Source organism: Arachis ipaensis, chromosome B5 (assembly GCF_059453495.1).
Source record: "Arachis ipaensis isolate K30076 ecotype BB chromosome B5, ASM5945349v1, whole genome shotgun sequence".
NCBI classification, from domain to species: Eukaryota; Viridiplantae; Streptophyta; class Magnoliopsida; order Fabales; family Fabaceae; genus Arachis; species Arachis ipaensis.
The window spans coordinates 152,872,578-152,891,751 of record NC_142440.1 but is presented as its reverse complement, the minus strand read 5'-3'; the positions used below and the strand labels follow the sequence as shown (position 1 = coordinate 152,891,751).

Sequence of the window (19,174 nt, the reverse complement as noted above, 5' to 3'; positions counted from 1 at the left end):
TTATACAATAATGTTGAGGGATGCTTCAGATGCACTGTCCTCTTCTTTGATCATGTGGGCTTCAGATGTATTGTCCTCTTCTTTTACCATGTGGGTTGATTCCGTTTCATTATTGCTTTCTTCAGATATTTCTGAGGCACATAGCTGGCACTTGTGGTCTTCTCTATCTTTTATCAAATAGCAGAGATTCCTCTTTATCCCTTCAGGGAGCTTTTCTAAAAGTCCAGATAAGTTGTAAAATGCTGATTCAAATTCCACCAAGAGTCTCATCTCTCTTTCTTCAATTTTATTTCTTTTGCTGGACACGAGTAGAGTATTTCTACTTTTATAATTAATCATTGTGTGAGATTCCTTTGTTATTTTTTGAGTTTTTTCAAAGACCCTTGCTAATGTGCTGGCTAGTCTTCCTTCATGATTGTAAATTGTTAAATCTTGAATTTGATCAATTGGTTGAAAATTTCCTGGGAAGACGGACATGAATATTACTTGGTGTGCTGGAACCAAGCATTCTTCTTCTTCATTAAAAATAGGTTGACTGTTTGTAAATTTTAGGGATACATCCCTTGGATTTACATTGTCAATCATATTTTTAAATCTCTTTACTGCATCAACGAATCCTGCAGAAAACTCACTAATAATTTTTAGATCATTAAAAATGAAAATTGTATCAATTAATCCATACTGGAAAAACTGATAAGTGTCAGATGGAGAAGCATCTGGAAAGATAACCAGCTTTGTTAGCTGTTCTTTGGCAATAAGATAATATCCCAAAATTGCCCTTTTTTCTTTAGTCCAATTCAGGACTATATTAAGGATTTCTCTGAGATTTGATCTACAGACCCTTTTCTTTTCCTTGATTTCAGCCCTTGTAGGAATGTTTCTTATTATTCCTGTTCTTTGGGTTTGAATTGGAGCTTTATCTGCTCTTTTTAGGGTTTGCTCTGGATGAAGAGCTTCATATTCCCTGAAGGATTCCTTTGCCTCTTCCAGTGTTAAAAATCCTCCTTTATGAATTATCCTTGATTGATGTGTGAATGGTGCTGCTTTTTCCCAGGCATCATATACTCCTTTCATGGGGCCATTATAAATTACATAATATTTTTTATCTTGGGTAGATTTTTTAATAATTTCAGCAATTGTTTTATTTTCTGAAATTTTTTCTTCACCTGATTTGTCAACCATGCTTAGCTGGCTAAACTCTGATGGTTTTGCTTGTTGTGTTGATTTCATTGCTTCAATAGCCTTCTTGAGGGATTGGATTTGTGTCCTTATTTGCTGACAATGCTTGCATTTTTCGAGTTCTTGCTCATATTTTTGAATTTCTTGATCTAATGCGTTGTAGACGAATTCCATTCTCTTGTTAATGTATCTGCAATAACATTTTTGTCACCCTTAATATATTCAATCTTTATTGGATATTGTAACAAAAATAATTGCCATCTTACCAATCGTCCATGATTATAATTAACTTTTAAATTATATCGTATGAAACCTGTTAAGTAACTTGAATCTGTCCTTAATGTAAATTCTCTGGGTAGTAAATTAATTTTCTATTTCTTAAGAGATTTAATTGCTACTAGAGTTTCCTTTTCATGAGTAGTATATCTCTGTTCTGTTGGAGTAAAAGTCCCTGAAATATACCTGCAAAGTAATTCTTTTGGGAAATATTTAGAATCTAGTGATTCTTTTTCTTGTTCCAAACCTTTTATAGCTTTCTTAACTTTTAGACATTCTGACCAGGTTATGTCTGAAGTATCTGTTTCCACTATTAAGTAGTCGTTTTCTTCTGGAATATAAGGTTCTGAAAGTTTTTCATATAATTCTTTAACTCTTTGAATTTGCATACTATCTTTTTCTTCCCATTTCCATTATTTTTTAGTACTTATTTTTAGAAATAAGCTTTTAGTGTATTCTGTTATATTCTTTAAAAATCCTTGGTCAGAAATATAATTTATACACCCTAAAAATCTTTGTAATTGTTTTCTATATTCTATTTTATTAGGAAATAAATTTACTTTTTCTAAAATATTTGGTTGAAGTTTTAACTTTCCTTGAGTAGATAGAATTAATCCAATAAACTCTCTTTCTTGTTTTGCTATTCTTGCTTTCTTTTTGTTAAGAACTAATCTTTTTTCTTTACATCTTTCTAAAACTATTAATAATTTTTGAAGATGATCTTCTTTATCCTGTTTTGTAAAAATTAGTATATCATCAATGTAAACTAAAACAAATTCATTTAACTCTTTTAGATTTTCTTCCATAAATCTTTGATAAATACCTGAGGCTTGTTTTAATCCGAATGGTAATACATTCCATTCATAGAGCAACACACTTGTTGATTCTTTTGTTGGGCAAGTAAAAGCAGTTAATTTCTTTGTTTCTTCGTCTAAACGAAGTTGCCAATATCCTGATTTTGCATCAAGAGATGAAAACCAAGTTGCTCCTTTGATTTTCTCTAAAATAGAATCTTTTCTTGGAAGTTTATGAGCATCACCAATAGTTGCTTCATTCATCTTCTTATAATTAATTACCATTCTTCGTTTTCCCCTTTTAATTTCATTATTGTTTTCGACATAAAAGGCTGGAGCCGCATGAGGACTTTTACTTAATCTTATAATTCATTTTTCCAAAAGATCTTTACATTCTAATGAGAACTCTTCTCTATCTCTTGCGGAATAAGGAATTTTATTTGGAACATTTATCTCTTTTGTAGGATCTTTTAATTGAATGCTTACTAATTCTTTATTTGTATTTTTAATATCTAAAGGATTTTCAGCATAAATTTTATCCAAAAGTTCTTCTATCTTTATTTCAAGATTATTTTTTGGAATATTTATCTGAAAGTATAAATTTAAATAACATATTTCTAATATAGAAAATATTTTAAATTTTAAGATTTTATCTATAGTAGTAGTTGGTATTTATATACGTTTTGATTTTTGATTTATTGAAGAATCGTGTGGAGCTTTTAAAACTATATATGTTAATTCTTGAATGAATGGATGATATAGCTTTAAAAAGTTATTTCCTATGATAAAATCCATTCCAGAATCTAACATATATATAGATGGAACAATGAACCTATAATTTTGAATAAATATTTCAGCCATCTCTGCTTTTTGGTCAATTTTATGTATTGATTTGTCAGCTATTCTAACTCTTAATGGTTTCTTTAATTTTTTCCAATCAAGTTTTATATTTGTACTAGAAAAGCATTGTGTTGCTCCAATATCTATGAAAGCATTTATAAACTTTTCTGTTATTTTTATAGTAATAAATGTGGCATTATTACTCAGTCTTTGAGTCTGTTTCTGAGACATATTCAAAAATATAGTCTAAGTTATCATCAGATTCTTCTAATGGTTCCATGAAACAAGATTTAGCAATTTCTATTTGTTTGGTAAGATCCTTTTTATCCTTCTTTTTTGGACATTCATTTGCATAGTGTCCTTCTTCTTAGCAATACCAACACTTACAATTTTTTTTTTTATTTGGGCAATAGTCATTTTTTTGTCTTTTGTTTTTATTGTTATTTCTTTTTCTAAAATACCTCTTTTTTTCTCCGGTTTGGATAGTATTTTCTTTTTCTAAATTGATATTTTCTTTTTCTTTGAAAATTTTTATTAAGACCATATTTTTGGGGTATCTCTTCATTATCCTGACAACAAATTCTAATTATATTTGCAAATCTTTTTTGAGTCGCTTCTTGCATACAGCGTTCTTTTATTTCCTCTCTTATTGCAGAGGTTGCTCCACCAAAATTATTTTCAATTGTCCCTCTATTTATTTCTCTTATAAATCTTCCCATTATAAATTCATTAGGAGGATATGGAAGTTTTGTTATATACATACTAAGATGATGCTCTTTATCTTCTTCTTTTAATTTATAATAATGTATTCTATATTCACATATATAAGACTCCACATTACATAAATCATATATCTGAATATTAGCTAAATGATTTTTTGCTTCTTAATATTCTTTATTATAAACTTCTTGTCTATAATCTATAATATTTTTTCCAAAAAATTCTTTATATAGAATCATCATTATATGTAATATCTTATCATAAGCTGTTGTTTTTGTTGCTAATTCTTCTATTATTTGGTTTTCTATTGATGCCATATAATCTCTTACGGTTCCTTTAGTATGAAACCCTATGTAATTCCAAATATCTCTTCCAGACAATTCACTAAGTTTTGGATTAGTAAAGGCTTCTAATAAGAACGAATTCAACCAGTTTTCGAAAAATTCTTTTTCATTCTTTTTACAGTCTAAATCGAGCATTCTTTCTCCTTCCATTTCCTGGATTTTAGGAACGTATTTTGATGGTATTTTTGTATATTTTGAATCTTTATTTATAAACCCTTTTTTAAAAGCATAATTATCAAAACCTGTTTCCCATTTAAATTGAGATTGATTATCCTTAGATGTTCCAGCTTCATTTTTTACTTGTATTGGAATTGTTGGTTCTTCGTCACTTGAATAATCTAGGATGTGTTCTTCATTTTCTATATTTTCAGAATTTACTAATTCTTCTTCTATTTAAAATCCCTGTTCCATAATATTATTTTCTTGAACAATTTTTAATTGTTTAAAAAGCATTGTAACTTCTTCTAATTTTTCTTCAATATTTATAATTTCAGTGGTGGTTTTACTTTTAATTCTATTATGTTAATTATATTTTGAAGTTTTTCTTCTTTGGGATTCTCTTTTTCCTTATTTCTTTGAAATTTTATGATTTTAAATGAAAAATGTGGCTTTAGAATGTATGATTTAGATTTTACCATGTAAATATCTTTACCATAAAGTTATTTTTGGGATCTTTATTTAAGTGGTGCTTATATATAAATGCATGATGTCTGTTTTATTGCTAAGATATTAATAAAGAATTATGAATATGCCTATCATTAAAAACCAGTTTCACCGCTATTAAGGAGAAAGTTGTTAGTACAAAAAGGTGATAAGTATTCAAAGTAATAGAATTTAAAAATATTTAAAGAAAAAATATCGTATTTTGTATCTAACATCTATGTTCAAATTGTTTAGCAAGACACTAAATATATATTTTGTATGTTAGACGGCAAACATAAACTCTATTAAAAATTTATCACTGACTATTACGTTATTATAAATAGAAAGTAAAAATTGTCGATGAGTAATAATTTAAATAATATAGTCTCTTCATATTCAATTAAGAAGTTTTTTTTTGGTGATTGAACATAACACAAAGAAAAAACACCTAAAAGAAAGAGTAGCACTCCTCTCTAATAATAATGTCTAAATTATTAGGGGGTTATAACCACTCTAGGTACACCAGCTTGTTTAAAGCAGCAGTCTTAGCTATTAAATCAGCCGCTCTGTTTGCTGTACGCTGGATGAGCACTAAAGTAGCTGTCCAATTGCGCTGAAGCATCTCTTTGATTTTGCCAAACAGATCAGAGTCATTCGTAATCATGCTGGTTGTGCCTCGCGAAACAAGAAGAAATGCATCAAGATTATCAGTTTCACATATGACCTCTTTACACTCGCAATCCCAAGCCATAACAAGCCCTCTCCAAATAGCATGAAACTCACAAGAGAGAACACTAGAAAGAGGTATACTGGCAGAACAACCTTTCATCCAAATTCCCATGCTGTCTCTAATAATACATCCAAAGCCCGCTAATTGCCCATTTTCAAAAACGCTTGCATCGCAGTTCACTTTACAGGCATTCATTGGAGGTGGTTCCCAGTTATATTGCAAAGAGGAAGGAATAATATGTTTTTGGTTGGTAACAACCTTAGAGAAATCGCGAGCAGCATGTTGAACTAAGTGAATAATTTTTTCCTTACTCCATGAATCATTTTGATGGAAGAAGTTGCGGGTTGGAGTCTCCTATCTTTGCTAAAAAAAAATAAAAATTAGAAAGCAGAAATTAAATTCCGAAATTTACTTAAGCCGACTGATCATTTGATCATCGGTGATTCAAACACTATATGACGACACAACAATTTTTTTGGTAAATGATCACATTAATAACGCAATGAAACCCGTGCTTGTTTGGTCAGTTACTTCTTTAACTGGTATTTTCGTGTTTTCTCCAACGAATTTATTTTTTCTTATCCATTTATCACAAAAATTTCAGGTGAGCCCATTAGGTTGATTCTGCCTTTTTTTAGAACCTGGATCTTCCTACCAGCCCAATGTAGTAGATATGAAATGGGCTTTTGCAACTACCAAAAATGAGGATATGGGCTTTTTGGTGTTTCAGTTAGGCCCATTGTACATTCATAAATCATAATGGTTGAGGTGACAGACATGCAAATCTGCGAAAACAAGTGAGGCATTAACACACTCAAACTCCAAGCTGTTGCTGCTTATGGTCAAAACCAAAACAAAAAATAAAAATTTTATTAAAATTAAAATAAATAAAAAACAGGAGCGAGCGTCATTGTGTCAAAGGAAGCTCTCGATTTTCCTACGATCGGTACCTTTCTTTCATGCACCGATCATTCTCATTACAAAATCCAATTCTTCTAGGGTTCTGATAAATCCTCAATCATCATTGTGTATTGAATTAGTTTCTGGTGAACTCTGTGATCCATGAAGATGGATTTAAGGTCCGGTTACAAGGTAATACTTCAGCTCAATTTCAATTTTTTGTTTGTATTTTTGTAACAAAATAAAAAGAAAGAAGAAAAAAATATAGTTTTTGAGAAGTTATATCTGTGCATTTTTTTTAATAGTGGGTTAGCTCTGAGTTTATGGTGAATTTGTGCTTGTTTAGAAATTAATTAGTTGTTTAATTCGATTAATTTGAATTGCTGCAGGGGGTTGTTGGGCTTGTTTTCGGCAACGAGAGTTCTTCAGATGCAGATAGGTAAACTAGTTCTTAAATGTTATTGCAATTGGAAGTTTTCTTCAAGTGTAGTCAGTTCCTACCTTTTTCTTTTTTCTGATTGCATATGCTATAAACTTATAAAGTAATGGGTCCTCAAGAATGTTCGATGTTCTTGCTTTGCTATACGAATGTTGTTTAAGCGCATTGTGGATTGGTCATTTGACTGAATGTTAAGTGAGAAATTCACTCTGCTTAACTAGTTTTCTTTAAATCTTTTGTGTTGTATTTAGTTTCCCTTTACTCTATTTCATCGTTTTCAATTATCCAGATACTACTTATTTATTTATTTTTATTTTGAATAATCTGTTGCTTAATCTTACTACATTAATGAGTTCCTAATACTTAATGCTACGTGCTTGGTATTTATCTTGTAGCTATGTTGAGCGGTTGCTTGACCGGATAAGCAATGGTAAACTAGCAGATGATAGAAGAAATGCTATTATTGAGCTTCAGGCTGTTGTCTCCGAAAATCAGGCTTCCCAGTTAGCATTTGGCGCCATGGGTATACTTAAACGAATTGTTTTGTTCTGTTTTCCTTTTATTTATTTTTTTATTTTGATGATTAATGCTTCTTTGCAGGCTTTCCTGTAATGCTTAGCGTCTTAAAGGAAGAGCGTGAAGATGTTGAAATGGTGACAAACTTTTCTTCCTTATCTTTGTATTGCTCAAAGCCTGGGCCCTGATCCTCAAGTTCACCATTAGTTATTAGACAAAATAAGGGAAATAAGAAATAAAAAAACTAGAATGTGAAATTTCTGAGCTTGTTTTTCGACTGCTTAATATGAGATTCATAGTCCAGTTCACCATGCTAAATCTAGAACTCAATACCATCTTCTCTCTAGGACTACGCAATATGCTGAATCAGTATAATGGTCATATTTTACATTCTGTCATCCCTAAAGCAATTTCCCAATTTTGGCTTTGAGCTTATCCAGTGAACTTATTTACTTTTTCCTTTGGGGAATGATAAACTTTCCTCAGTATATTTCCCCCGTTTTATATTTGAGATACTGATGCATTACTCAACTTACTTCACCGTGTCATATGTTGCTTTTGTTAATCTCGTTTAATGATGTGTATAGCCTCATAGGGCATAGGCTTTGTTATATGTTATTGTGTTTGTTTATGATTATTGAGTGAGAATTCATTGCTGCATTTCTTTATTTCTCTTTCAACCCTTCTATGGTTGTGTTTCTTTTTTTTCTTTTTTTTTCTAGTTTTTTTTCCCCCTCTCGGATGTGAATTCCCTCTCATGTATTTCTACCATTTGCTTCTAGTATCAAGTCCGAATAGTTTATTAGTTAAGATTACATCGAATTGTCCATGAAGGTTCGTGGTGCCCTGGAAACTCTAGTAAGTGCACTGACTCCCATTAATCATGGAAAAGGGTCAAGTAATGAAGTTCAGCCAGCCTTGATGAACACTGATTTACTTTCTAGAGAAGCAGACAGTATCTCTCTCCTTCTAAGTCTGTTGGTAAGAATTTCCTTCTAATCATAGGATGCATTTTCAATTATGTCGCAAGAATTTTGCTTGACTTCTAGGCTTATATTGCATATAGATAATCATTATATCGTTTTCGTCATTTTTCCTTTGGGGTACTTTGACAGGAAGAAGATGATTTCTATGTGCGGTACTATACTTTGCAACTGCTGACTGCCCTTCTCACTAATTCTCCACAGAGGTATTAGTATCATAGATTCTATTTGGATTAGTTCCTGAAATTGTTAAATCATTTTTCTCAGTAAAGACACTTGCTGGATTCCTCTTCAGGTTGCAGGAAGCTATATTGACCATCCCTCGTGGAATAACACGGCTAATGGATATGCTCATGGATCGCGAGGTACAAGACTTGAAAGCTCCGCAGTCTTCTCAGTAACTTTTTCAAACTTAATTGTTGTATTTTCTCATATGGCTACACAATATATACTTGTTTAACCCTTCGTATTTATGTTGGCTGGTAAAATTTCAATAACTATGTTGGTGATAATCTGGTACTCTGTAAAAGTATTTACCTATGGAAATTGGAATATTCTAATATGGGTTGCCTATTGATCCTCATTTTGAAAGAAAGCTTGAAATATAATAATGAAAGTTTACCTCCAGGTAATAAGGAACGAGGCCTTATTGCTTCTTACTCACTTGACGCGTGAAGCTGAGGTAAACTTTTTGTTCTACTAGTATTTTTTATATTTATTGTGTTGGATGATAGAGTGTTTGTCTTATTTAAATTTATTTAATGATTATAGGAGATTCAAAAGATTGTCGTCTTTGAAGGTGCATTTGAGAAGATTTTCAGTATCATAAGAGAGGAGGGAAATTCAGATGGTGGAGTTGTTGTACAGGTGATATATTAATACTGTCAGAAAGTTAAGTAAATTTGTTTTATGTGCTTCATGATGAAGCATACTAACCCATGGTTATGGTCTCTACTTGGAGCTTCCAAATTTAGATTTCCTCAAGTCTTTGTGCATACAAATATTTTTCTTTTGGGATAGATAATAGGAGTTTAGTTAAATGAGTCTTGCAGAGAGCTTACCTGTTTTGTTTTCTAATTATGATGAGCTAGTTTTGTTTACGAGTCAATATTATTATTATTATTATTATTATTATTATTATTATTTGGATAAAAAGTTATAAAACAATATGTTCCCAAGCTATTTTAAGACATTATGTCTTTCCATTACCAATTCCTTCAGATTTGTATAATTTATCACCTTTTGTTTATGCCAAGTGTTGAAAAGTGCTTTTTGTGATTTTTGGTCAAGTGAACTTCATTGGACTTTGAAGAGCTTATATCTAATAATTACAAATTCTGTGGATACGGTGCAGGACTGCCTTGAATTGTTGAACAACTTGCTTCGTAACAATGCATCCAATCAGGTTTGTTGACTCTGTTCGGTTTATTCAGTTCTAATCCTGTCCTGGTACTGACTTCAAATATGTATGGTTCAGGTACTGTTAAGAGAGACCATAGGACTTGATTCATTGATATCAATTTTGAAGCTGAGAGGAAGTGCTTTCTCTTTTACTCAACAGAAGGTTAGATTCTTTCAAATTTTTGCTTAATTTTTTTTTTAAGTGAACCCATATAGCTAACCTTTTTTATAAACACCATGCTAGTAGACAATCAATCTGCTCAGTGCATTAGAAACCATTAGACTGCTTATAAAGGGTTCTGACGCTGATACTGGGAAAGACATGAATAAACAGGCAAATAAGACAAATTTGGTTCAGGTTTGTCAAGAACTTAGTCTTGTGATGATTGCAGACAGTAGCAATCTGGTAATCTTATACATCCATTTTATGTTGACTTGATTTTGATTGTAGAAAAAGCTATTGGACCATCTGTTGATATTAAGTATTGAAAGCCAGTGGGCACCTGTTGCAGTTCGATGTGCGGTAAGATATGCTCCCTCAATTTAGCTATCAAAAACAGAAAGGTTTCTTCTTTATTTGCCTCTAGCAAAAAGTTGCTGTAATAAAGCTCTAGTTACATTTTATTGTATAGATAAAATGCAATGTCCTTTGTATCCTAAAGTGATAAAAAGAACTGGCAATCTTTGTTTGGTTGCATTGTTATATTTCATTCTGTAGAATAAACAACATCTAGATATGGTTGTTGTCAAGAACTATTGTCTCAAAATGGGGTCCTCAGGTTGATAGTGTTTTACTCTGATAGGCAATGCAATGTATTGGTGATCTGATTATTGGAGATTCAAAGAATCGTGATCTTCTTGCTAGCAAAATTCTTGGAGAGGAGCCACAAGTTGAGCCTGCTCTAAATTCTATACTTAGAATCATTTTGAGGACTTCTAGCATGCAAGAGTTCATTGCAGCGGATTATGTTTTCAAATGCTTCTGTGAGGTTGGCTATGCATATAGATTTTTAGTTAATAAAGTCTGATACACGTTTCTTTTCTTTACCTTTTTTTTAACATGTCTCATTTCTACTTCACTCTCCCCCCCCCCCCCCCTCTCTTCTATTTTGATTTACTTTATCTTTATCTAAATCAGAAAAACTCCGATGGGCAATCAATGCTGGCTTCTACTCTAATTCCACAGCCATATTCCATGAGTCATGCAACCCTTGAAGAAGATATCAATATGTCTTTTGGAAGGTTTGCTTTGTTGTTGATGCTTTAGGACCGCACTTAGTTTGTTTTTGGATTAACTTATGTTGAAAATTGCTTATAATCATTTTATCAAAATCTTACAGATAGATTCATTATATTTTGTAGATATGAAAACTAAATTTGTTTGATATAACAAAGCCTTGTTCATTTATAAATCCAGAATAGTCACAATTTGTTTGTATGCTTCTCTCAATCAGTTTAATACTGTTAATTGTTTCCATTTCAGCATGCTATTACATGGTCTCACTTTGGGTGAAAACAGTGGTGATCTTGAGGTATGTAATATTAATATTAGAAAATGATGATATTGGGTGGCAATTCAGTGAACTATAGTTTTTGGTTTTGATCTTGTACAATGGAAATTGATTTTCTTGATTTTTTTTACTTTCTGAGCAAAAACCATATGGATAACATTGTGTCAATAATGTAGATTTGTTGCAGAGCTGCAAGTGTTCTATCTCATATATTGAAGGACAATCTCCCTTGCAAGGAAAGGGTATGCAATAATTCCCTATCTCATTGTATGCTTAGCTTTATTCTAGTACTAATTGTGGTCGAGGTATGATCAGAGTCCATGTTCTCTATAAATGCTTTATTTTTAGCTCAATGACCAAAGATTTTATCATAACCAATGGTCTTGAGTCGAAATCTTGGAAGAAGAAATTTTATTTATTTATTTATTTATTATTTAAGAGAAAGGCCTCCGAGACCAAATCAAGTACCCCAATTCTCTTTATATATAGGTGTAGAAGATAACTGGATTGGTCAACTGGAAAATTAATTATACTAATAAACCAAAAGATGTATGATTTTTGAATAATCCCCTAATTGATTCCTAGTGATTTTGTATCGGACAAATTAGTCCCTTGTAAAAAAATTTGATAAATTGGTGCCGGATTTTTTAGAATATTAGCCAAATTAGTCCTTGATAAAATAATAGGACAAATTAGTCCCGAATAATTTTAAAAATAGACAAAGTCATCCTTAATTTTTCTAATTTGGGAATTAAATTGTCTGAACTTTTAAAAGACAAGGGACTAATTTGTCTATTTATTTTGTTAGGGACTAGCTAATTTGTCTATTTATTTTGTTAGGGACTAATTTGTCTAATATTAAAAAAAATCAGGGATCAATTTCTCGAATTCTTTTGTTAGGAACTAATTTATCCAATACAAAAATTGTTAGGGACCAATTTGGGTATTACTTGTAAATTTTTTTGTTTGTTATGCACGCCCTAACTTATAAAAAAGTGAGAAGTTAAAATAGTTTATTATATTACCATAGAGCTAATCATGCTGCTGCCACTAATATATCCTCTTTTATTTATTTAAGTCTTTGTCTTTTGTCTCTCTCTTTGCAGCTTCTCCTTCTAGTAGTTGAATAGAAGTTTTAATACCTTAGGCGGTAGTTTATTTTTCTTCAATGCTTTTACTATTATTTTTCTTCAATACTTTTACTATTCTGGTTGTGTAAAATTAAGAGCCAAAGACAATGCAGTTTTTTCCCTACAACGTCTTGTTGGGCTTTGTTTTTGCTGCTTATACACCTATTTCTGCTGTACCTTTTTTGGTTGTTAGATTATCCATAAAAACAGAAACTTTGGTTGTGTTTAGAGAAATCTTATGAGAAAAGTTGCAGGTTTTACGAATTGAAATAGAGCCACCCATGCAATCTTTAGGAGCTCCAGAGCCACTACTGCATCGAATGGTGAAATATTCTGCCCTTGCTTCTTCCATGAAAGGCAAAGATGGAAAGTCTAGTACATCAGAAAACTCTTATACAGAAGTCATTATCTTGAAATTACTGATTACCTGGCTAGCAGACTGTCCAAGTGCAGTACAGTGCTTCCTAGATGCTCGCCCCCACCTAACTTATCTTCTTGAGCTCGTATCAAATTTGTCAGAAACAGTGTGTATAAGGGGATTTGCAACAGTGGTCTTGGGTGAATGTGTTATCTATAATAAATCCACTGATAACGGAAAAGATGCATATGCCATTGTTGATGCAATAAGTCAGAAAGTTGGGCTCAGTTCATACTTCCTAAAATTTGACGAGATGAAGAAGAGCTTTGCTTTTGCCAGTGTGGAATCATCTATGACCCGTAAATCATTCGCTAGATCTTCAGCAGCCAGCATGGCAGATATTGAAGATGTAGATGAAAATGATTTGTCTGAAAAGAAATCTCCTGATCATCCAATTCTTTCTTCTGTCTTGGATTCTTACTTTGTGAATTTTGTCAAAAAACTGGAGGCAGATATTAGAGAGCAGATTGTGGATGTTTATAGCCAACCAAAAATCAAGGTGGCGGTAGTTCCAGCAGAATTAGAGCAGAAAAGTGGGGAAAGTGACGGCGAGTATGTAAAGAGGCTGAAAACTTTTGTTGAGAAGCAGTGCTCTGAGATACAGGTATTGTTTGTACTTATCTTTTCCTTCTATAATATCCTTAAAGTCCCGAGTTTGTTCCTTGTGTGCTAAAATCAACCGTCAAATGTAAGATAATTTTACTTGTGTGATTCTAACTGGCATTACCATTTTTCTTAAAGTGAGACTAGTGTTGGTTTAATGTTATGCATCTGATAAGATTATTTTGCAAAGTCTTTGCTAGGATGCGCTACGGTCAACTACATTACTACATGTTTAACAAGTTGTTAACTGAGATTGTTTCTGATGGTTTCGTCTCTGTAAATCCCTAATGATAAGAAATTAATACTGCAGGCTCAGAATCTTAATGTATCACTTAGTTGGATACTTGGATGAGGATTTAATGGTGGACTATTTTATTACGTGAATTTGATAGAGGGCATTACAAGAATAGGAAATACATAAACTATAGTTGCCAGTGTGGTCCAACAAACATCAATGTGAAATTCATCATTTGACTATTCTTAATATGTATCTGATGTTGTGGTTCTTTGTATGATCATTGATCATTATTCCAGGATCTCCTTGTTCGAAATGCCACTTTGGCTGAGGATCTGGCTAAGACTAGTGGAGGTAGCAGAAGTTTAGAGTCTGACCAAAGAGTAAGTGGGGCCTCAGAAAGAGTCCAAATGGAGAAACTCCGGAGAGAACTCCAAGAAGCATCTCAAAGGTTGGTGAACCTTCAGGCAGAAAAGGCTAAAGTTGAATCAGAGGCAGAAATGTACCGGAATTTAGCCGGAAAGACAGAAGCTGATCTAAGGAGTCTATCCGACGCCTACAATAGTCTTGAGCAATCCAACATTCAAATGGAGAATGAGTTGAAAGCACTTAGGAAAGGAGGGCCCTCAACATTCCCAGATGTGGAAGCAATAAAAGCCGAAGCAAGGGAAGAAGCTCAGAAGGAGAGTGAGGGAGAGCTGAATGATCTGCTTGTATGCCTTGGCCAAGAACAAAGCAAGGTGGAAAGACTTACTGCTAGATTGCTCGAGTTGGGGGAGGATGTTGATAAACTACTTGAAGGCATTGGCGACGAGGCAGGGGCCGGTGAAGAAGACGAAGATGATGATGATGATGATGATGATGCCGAATAATATATTTCAACTACGCCCTGCTAGCTTCGTGTTACACATTTCATGTTGAATTGTACAGTCTAACACAATTTGTTGAGAATGGAGCAGAAGATATATTCCATGGTTGAATCTGTTATGATTTCTTCAGGACCCTGTTTCTTGCTGGTGTTTTTGCAATATCATTCTCTTTATTTCTCCCTTTTTAGTATTGGCGAATCAAATTTGGAGAAATAATTTAAAGTTCAGTATTTGTATTCTGTTGATATTTTAGATGAGGACTCTCTTGTTATTGTATATCTATGAAAATTATGTTATTTATTATTTAGTCGTTTCTCCAGCCTTTCTTTTTCATATGGTTCAGAATGAAAAAACTTGTTAATACTTTTCCCTTTTTCCCTTTTGGGGGTTCTACTTTATTATGCAAAGAACTCCTTGTTTCTGTTTGATTTATCATTACTTGTTATGAGATTACTGTGTGTCATGATACAACTTCTTCCAAAAACTTAAGCCAATAGGAAGAGATAACATATGATTATATCTCTGACATTGTGATATTATGAGAAATAAATTCTTATAGATTGAATCAAAACAAGAAAAGATTCAAGTTCACAAATTGAATACAAAACTGACATAACAAAAATGGATAGTACTCTTAACAATTGTCAATGACATCTCTCAGTTATTACACAGTAGAACTGAATAATTATAATTAATAATGTTTAATGATGCTGATAAAACTCAGGCTCATTATTTGTTGTGGCCTCAGCATGATATAATGATATTCATGCACTTTCTAATTTATGTACACCTAATTAGGATCCTAGAGACCATGTAAATAAAAATGAGCATTTTGACTTGCATTAAAACTAGATCAGTGAAGGCCATAAAGAACCTTAAGAGGGTCTAATTGTCCACTGCAGTAGCTAGATGAAACAGTAGAGATCTCTTGATACCCTTTCCACTCTTCAGAAGGCTTCAAGACAATAGGGTTCTCAATGGCTGCAGAGTTCATACATATCATGAACTTGTAATCATCAACTCCTAAATCAGGTAGAGTCTTGCCTTTTCTGTCCCATGGATTCCATACAACTGCACCAATATAAGTATATATAACAAGGTGTTAAGTGAGCCATAACAAGATAATATGCACCAATTGATATTGTCAAATAGTTTTACACTGTCATATCGGTTCTTGTAATATGAAATTGGGTAAAGTATATTTTTTGTCTTTGAAATTTGTCAAATATTTCAAAAATACTTTCAAATTTTATTTTGTTTCAATTTGCATCAAACATATCCATGACAGCTAAATTTTCAAAAAATTTAGGACTAATCTAGTAATAATGCATGCAACTATCTCTAATTTACTTGTGTTGATGGTTGGTTCTTGTAAAATTGTTGCTGAATTGGTCCTAAGTTTTTTGAAAAATTAGCCGTCAAGGGTATATTTGATACAGATAAAAAACTTTTGGAATAAAATTGAAACAAAATAAAACTTAGGAGTATTTTTAAAACTTTTAGTAAACTTTAAGAACAAAAATATACTTTACCCTAAGAAATTTTACACAGATGGTGCATACAGATTAAATCCGTATTTAAAAATTTAAGATGACAAGTAATAAGTAGTTAAATGATGTAGAAATTTGTATGAACTTTTAACTATCAACAACCTGCATCAGGCATTGCATTCTTCTGAAGTACAAAAGTTCTCTTCTTCTCATGGTCTATGATTGCAATTTTTGAAGGGCTGCGCAAGTACACCCTGTCAATCTACAAGGTAACACAATTATTAGAAATTTATGAAATTCAAATCAATTAATTAAAAAAAAAAAAAAGAGATGTCTTTCTATACAAAAAATTTATGCTTATGATGTGAGTTGTAACCTCAAACCAATTGAATGAAAATATCAAAATTCAATTTAATATATTCATACCTCTCCATCAAATGTAATTGCATCTGCTTGTTCTGTGAACCTTGATCTGTTCATCAGATTGTCAAAGTAATCAAGTGTCTCCAATCCCTCAATTCTCACTTCACTGCAAAATTGCACCATTCATTTAACTTTTCTTAGTCACTTAATTAAGAAACATGTTACAAACTAATCAATTTGATTCATAGCAACAATCATTTCTATAAACTTTTGCATACCTGATATCTGATACTGATAAATAGTTGCATAGTGCAAATGTGAATGAGAATGCTTTGTTATCAGTGTTTCTGACTCTTGGGATCAGAATCAACTTTCCAGGACTGATACAGATGCGAAGCCGGAACTCAAAACTGCGAAAAATTTACATGTAAGCAGTCTATTTCGGCAAGCAATTCGCTACTTTTGTGATTAATTGACAAGTATTTTTTTTTAAGAGATAATTCAGTACTATGCTGTATGCAGAATTTGGATTGAATCAATGATTACCTGCGAGGCGTCTTCAAGTCAACTCCGGTTGACTTGAGTATCAAGTCAACTGATGATTGATTGTCTGATGGTGGTAAAGGTGAAGGGTCTCTATCCAATGACCACATTCTGTTTCTTGTGAATCCATATTGTTCAAGTGAACCAAGATCACCAAACTGAAAATTCGAAAACTTTAGGACTTAAAGAAGCAACTATAAAAGAAGTTAAGATTATGTTTCAAGTTTTGTATGATGAAAAAAGTGTTAAATAAACTAACCCTTAGAAAGCATGATGATATGCCTCCTCTGATTGCTTTAGGCTGTTTCCAATTTCCCTGATTAGTAGAAATAAATCCCCATAAATTACATTAAGTATGTTTATAAATTTCTCCTATTGAATGGAAAAACAAAAATTCAAACAAGCACATGGAACTTTCGAACCCTCATTTAAGAGAGTTGATCTTGGATTTGAGAAAGAACTTGAGTTTAACTTCAAGTACTAATTAATGATTGAATTTAATTTTGATGCATTGTCAGTAGAATTAACGTCACATCAATAAAAATAACTACCTTTCACACTGACTGCGTAAATAGTTATCCAAAAGAATGGATCTGATTACACGACTGTGTAAAACGCTTTACACGATCAGTACATCAAAATTAAACTCTTAATAATTATGTATTTTCAATGGAAAAATTAATGTTTATTGTTGTTAAGATTGCTGTAATGCATTGGATTTCAAAAGTGGAAAGAATCTTATTCTCAGACACACACCACTATGGTTGTTAGTAAAAGAAAGTAGGAGAATTTATTTATTTATTTATTTATTTTTCTTCTTTACCTTGCTGCTCATAAAAAGTAGCTCTTCCTTCCTTTCATTCTTCCAAGAAACAACTTGTCCTCCGTACAGAAGCACCTGAAAAACACATCAATTCACAACAATTGGTTTCTGCTGAAATTTGAAGTTGAAGCTTCTAACATCAGATCAATTTTGTTAAATCCATGGTAGCATCTTCAGAAAACAGAATAAGGAATAATAAAAAAGTAAAAAAAAAAACAATTGTTTGGATACAAAAATTCTAAAAATGATTATTAATTAAGTTCACACTTCCAAAGTATCAAAAAACTATTTCCAACTTAAAAACTTCTATATCTTATTTCAGAATTTGATAATAAAAATTGTTCCTAGAAAACTCATACAAGAGAATGTATTCAGGATTCATTTCAATATGCAGTTTACATATTTTATGATTAAATCATGAATAAGAAAACAGAAAAAGAAGAAGAAGAAAAACAACCTCAGCTGAAGAACCTTTAGGTTCAGTTAAAATAATTCTTGGCAATCCATGTTTGTCATGATATATGTTAAACGGCATCGAAGATGATGATGTTGGATGCAACAACCTTGTTCTTATTCTACTCTTCACTCTCGCTATGCTCCAATCCAGCTTCAACAAACCAAAACCATAAACATATATATATCAGAGAAACAGAAACACATGTTTATAGCTTTATACATACACATATATATATGTTACATGAAACTAGCGTAAGGTTGAACCAAGGTTTACCCTTTTGGCAACTCAAAAGGACCCTTTTAAAATTAATAAAAAAGAAACAATTTTGCTGCTGAATTCTTTGAAAAGAAAATAATGGGGTGGCTGTGTTTTAGTCAAAGACTAAGCTTGAATTGAAGTGTTCATGTCTTTGGTGCTCTAAGAGGGTGTTCAACAATGCAAGTTCATGTTGGAAAATGTGTATGGTATATATAAAGCATGTCATGGATATTAAAAAGAAAAAAGAAAATTGTGAATGGAAAAAGGGAGACCATGGTTAACGTTAGATTTGGACAATAATGCCCTACATTTATCAACCATAATTTTCATATATGATTTTTTTTTTCTTTCGGTGTCAAAATCACATGTATGGTTTATTTTTTCTTGCATGTATTTTTTTTGGTTATTTTATCGAAAATATTCCTTCTTTTTATCTTCAAGAAGCTTAATATATTTTTTTTATTAAAAATATAATTATTTATATATTTTTTTATTTGTCTAAATTTTTAGTTAAATAATTTTAATTATAATATAGTATCCAACATGATATCATAATATTAAAAAATAAAAAATATAAATTTCATATACTAAAAAAAAGATTTTTTAGATAAATATATCATGATGATATATAATTATATTATTTTTTAAAAAATTTTAATAATTAAAGGTTGTCTACATAAATAACCTTCAATAATTATACAAACAATAAT

General features: G+C 31.8%; 3 protein-coding genes across 4 annotated transcripts; 1 reads left to right on the top strand and 2 right to left on the bottom strand.

The window, feature by feature from the left end:
* Positions 1-1,353, bottom strand: LOC148566256 (uncharacterized). The gene has a single exon (XM_088487475.1). The coding sequence runs from the start codon at positions 1,351-1,353 to the stop codon at positions 1-3; it is 1,353 nt and encodes a 450-aa protein (XP_088343601.1).
* Positions 1,354-6,304: 4,951 nt separating this feature from the next.
* Positions 6,305-14,849, top strand: GC6 (golgin Putative 6). Of its 2 annotated transcripts, XM_088487869.1 has the most exons (20): positions 6,309-6,471; positions 6,566-6,617; positions 6,815-6,864; positions 7,260-7,387; positions 7,465-7,517; positions 8,215-8,361; positions 8,496-8,569; positions 8,659-8,728; positions 8,992-9,045; positions 9,135-9,230; positions 9,718-9,768; positions 9,841-9,927; positions 10,012-10,122; positions 10,216-10,287; positions 10,568-10,753; positions 10,903-11,006; positions 11,248-11,296; positions 11,452-11,517; positions 12,660-13,427; positions 13,961-14,849. In XM_088487869.1, the coding sequence occupies exons 2-20, from the start codon at positions 6,588-6,590 to the stop codon at positions 14,531-14,533; spliced, it is 2,769 nt and encodes a 922-aa protein (XP_088343995.1). In that variant the 5' UTR covers positions 6,309-6,471; positions 6,566-6,587; the 3' UTR covers positions 14,534-14,849. The 2 variants fall into 2 exon arrangements, with proteins under 2 accessions (XP_088343994.1, XP_088343995.1); XM_088487868.1 differs by having other exon boundaries at positions 6,305-6,617.
* Positions 14,850-15,125: 276 nt separating this feature from the next.
* LOC107644548 (putative glucose-6-phosphate 1-epimerase) lies at positions 15,126-18,749 on the bottom strand. Its single transcript, XM_016348432.3, has 9 exons — positions 18,480-18,749; positions 18,207-18,356; positions 17,750-17,824; positions 17,186-17,242; positions 16,930-17,084; positions 16,662-16,793; positions 16,447-16,549; positions 16,183-16,282; positions 15,126-15,601 (listed from the first exon to the last, which is right to left on the bottom strand). The coding sequence occupies exons 2-9, from the start codon at positions 18,282-18,284 to the stop codon at positions 15,384-15,386; spliced, it is 918 nt and encodes a 305-aa protein (XP_016203918.1). The 5' UTR covers positions 18,285-18,356; positions 18,480-18,749; the 3' UTR covers positions 15,126-15,383.
* Positions 18,750-19,174: the final 425 nt, after the last annotated feature.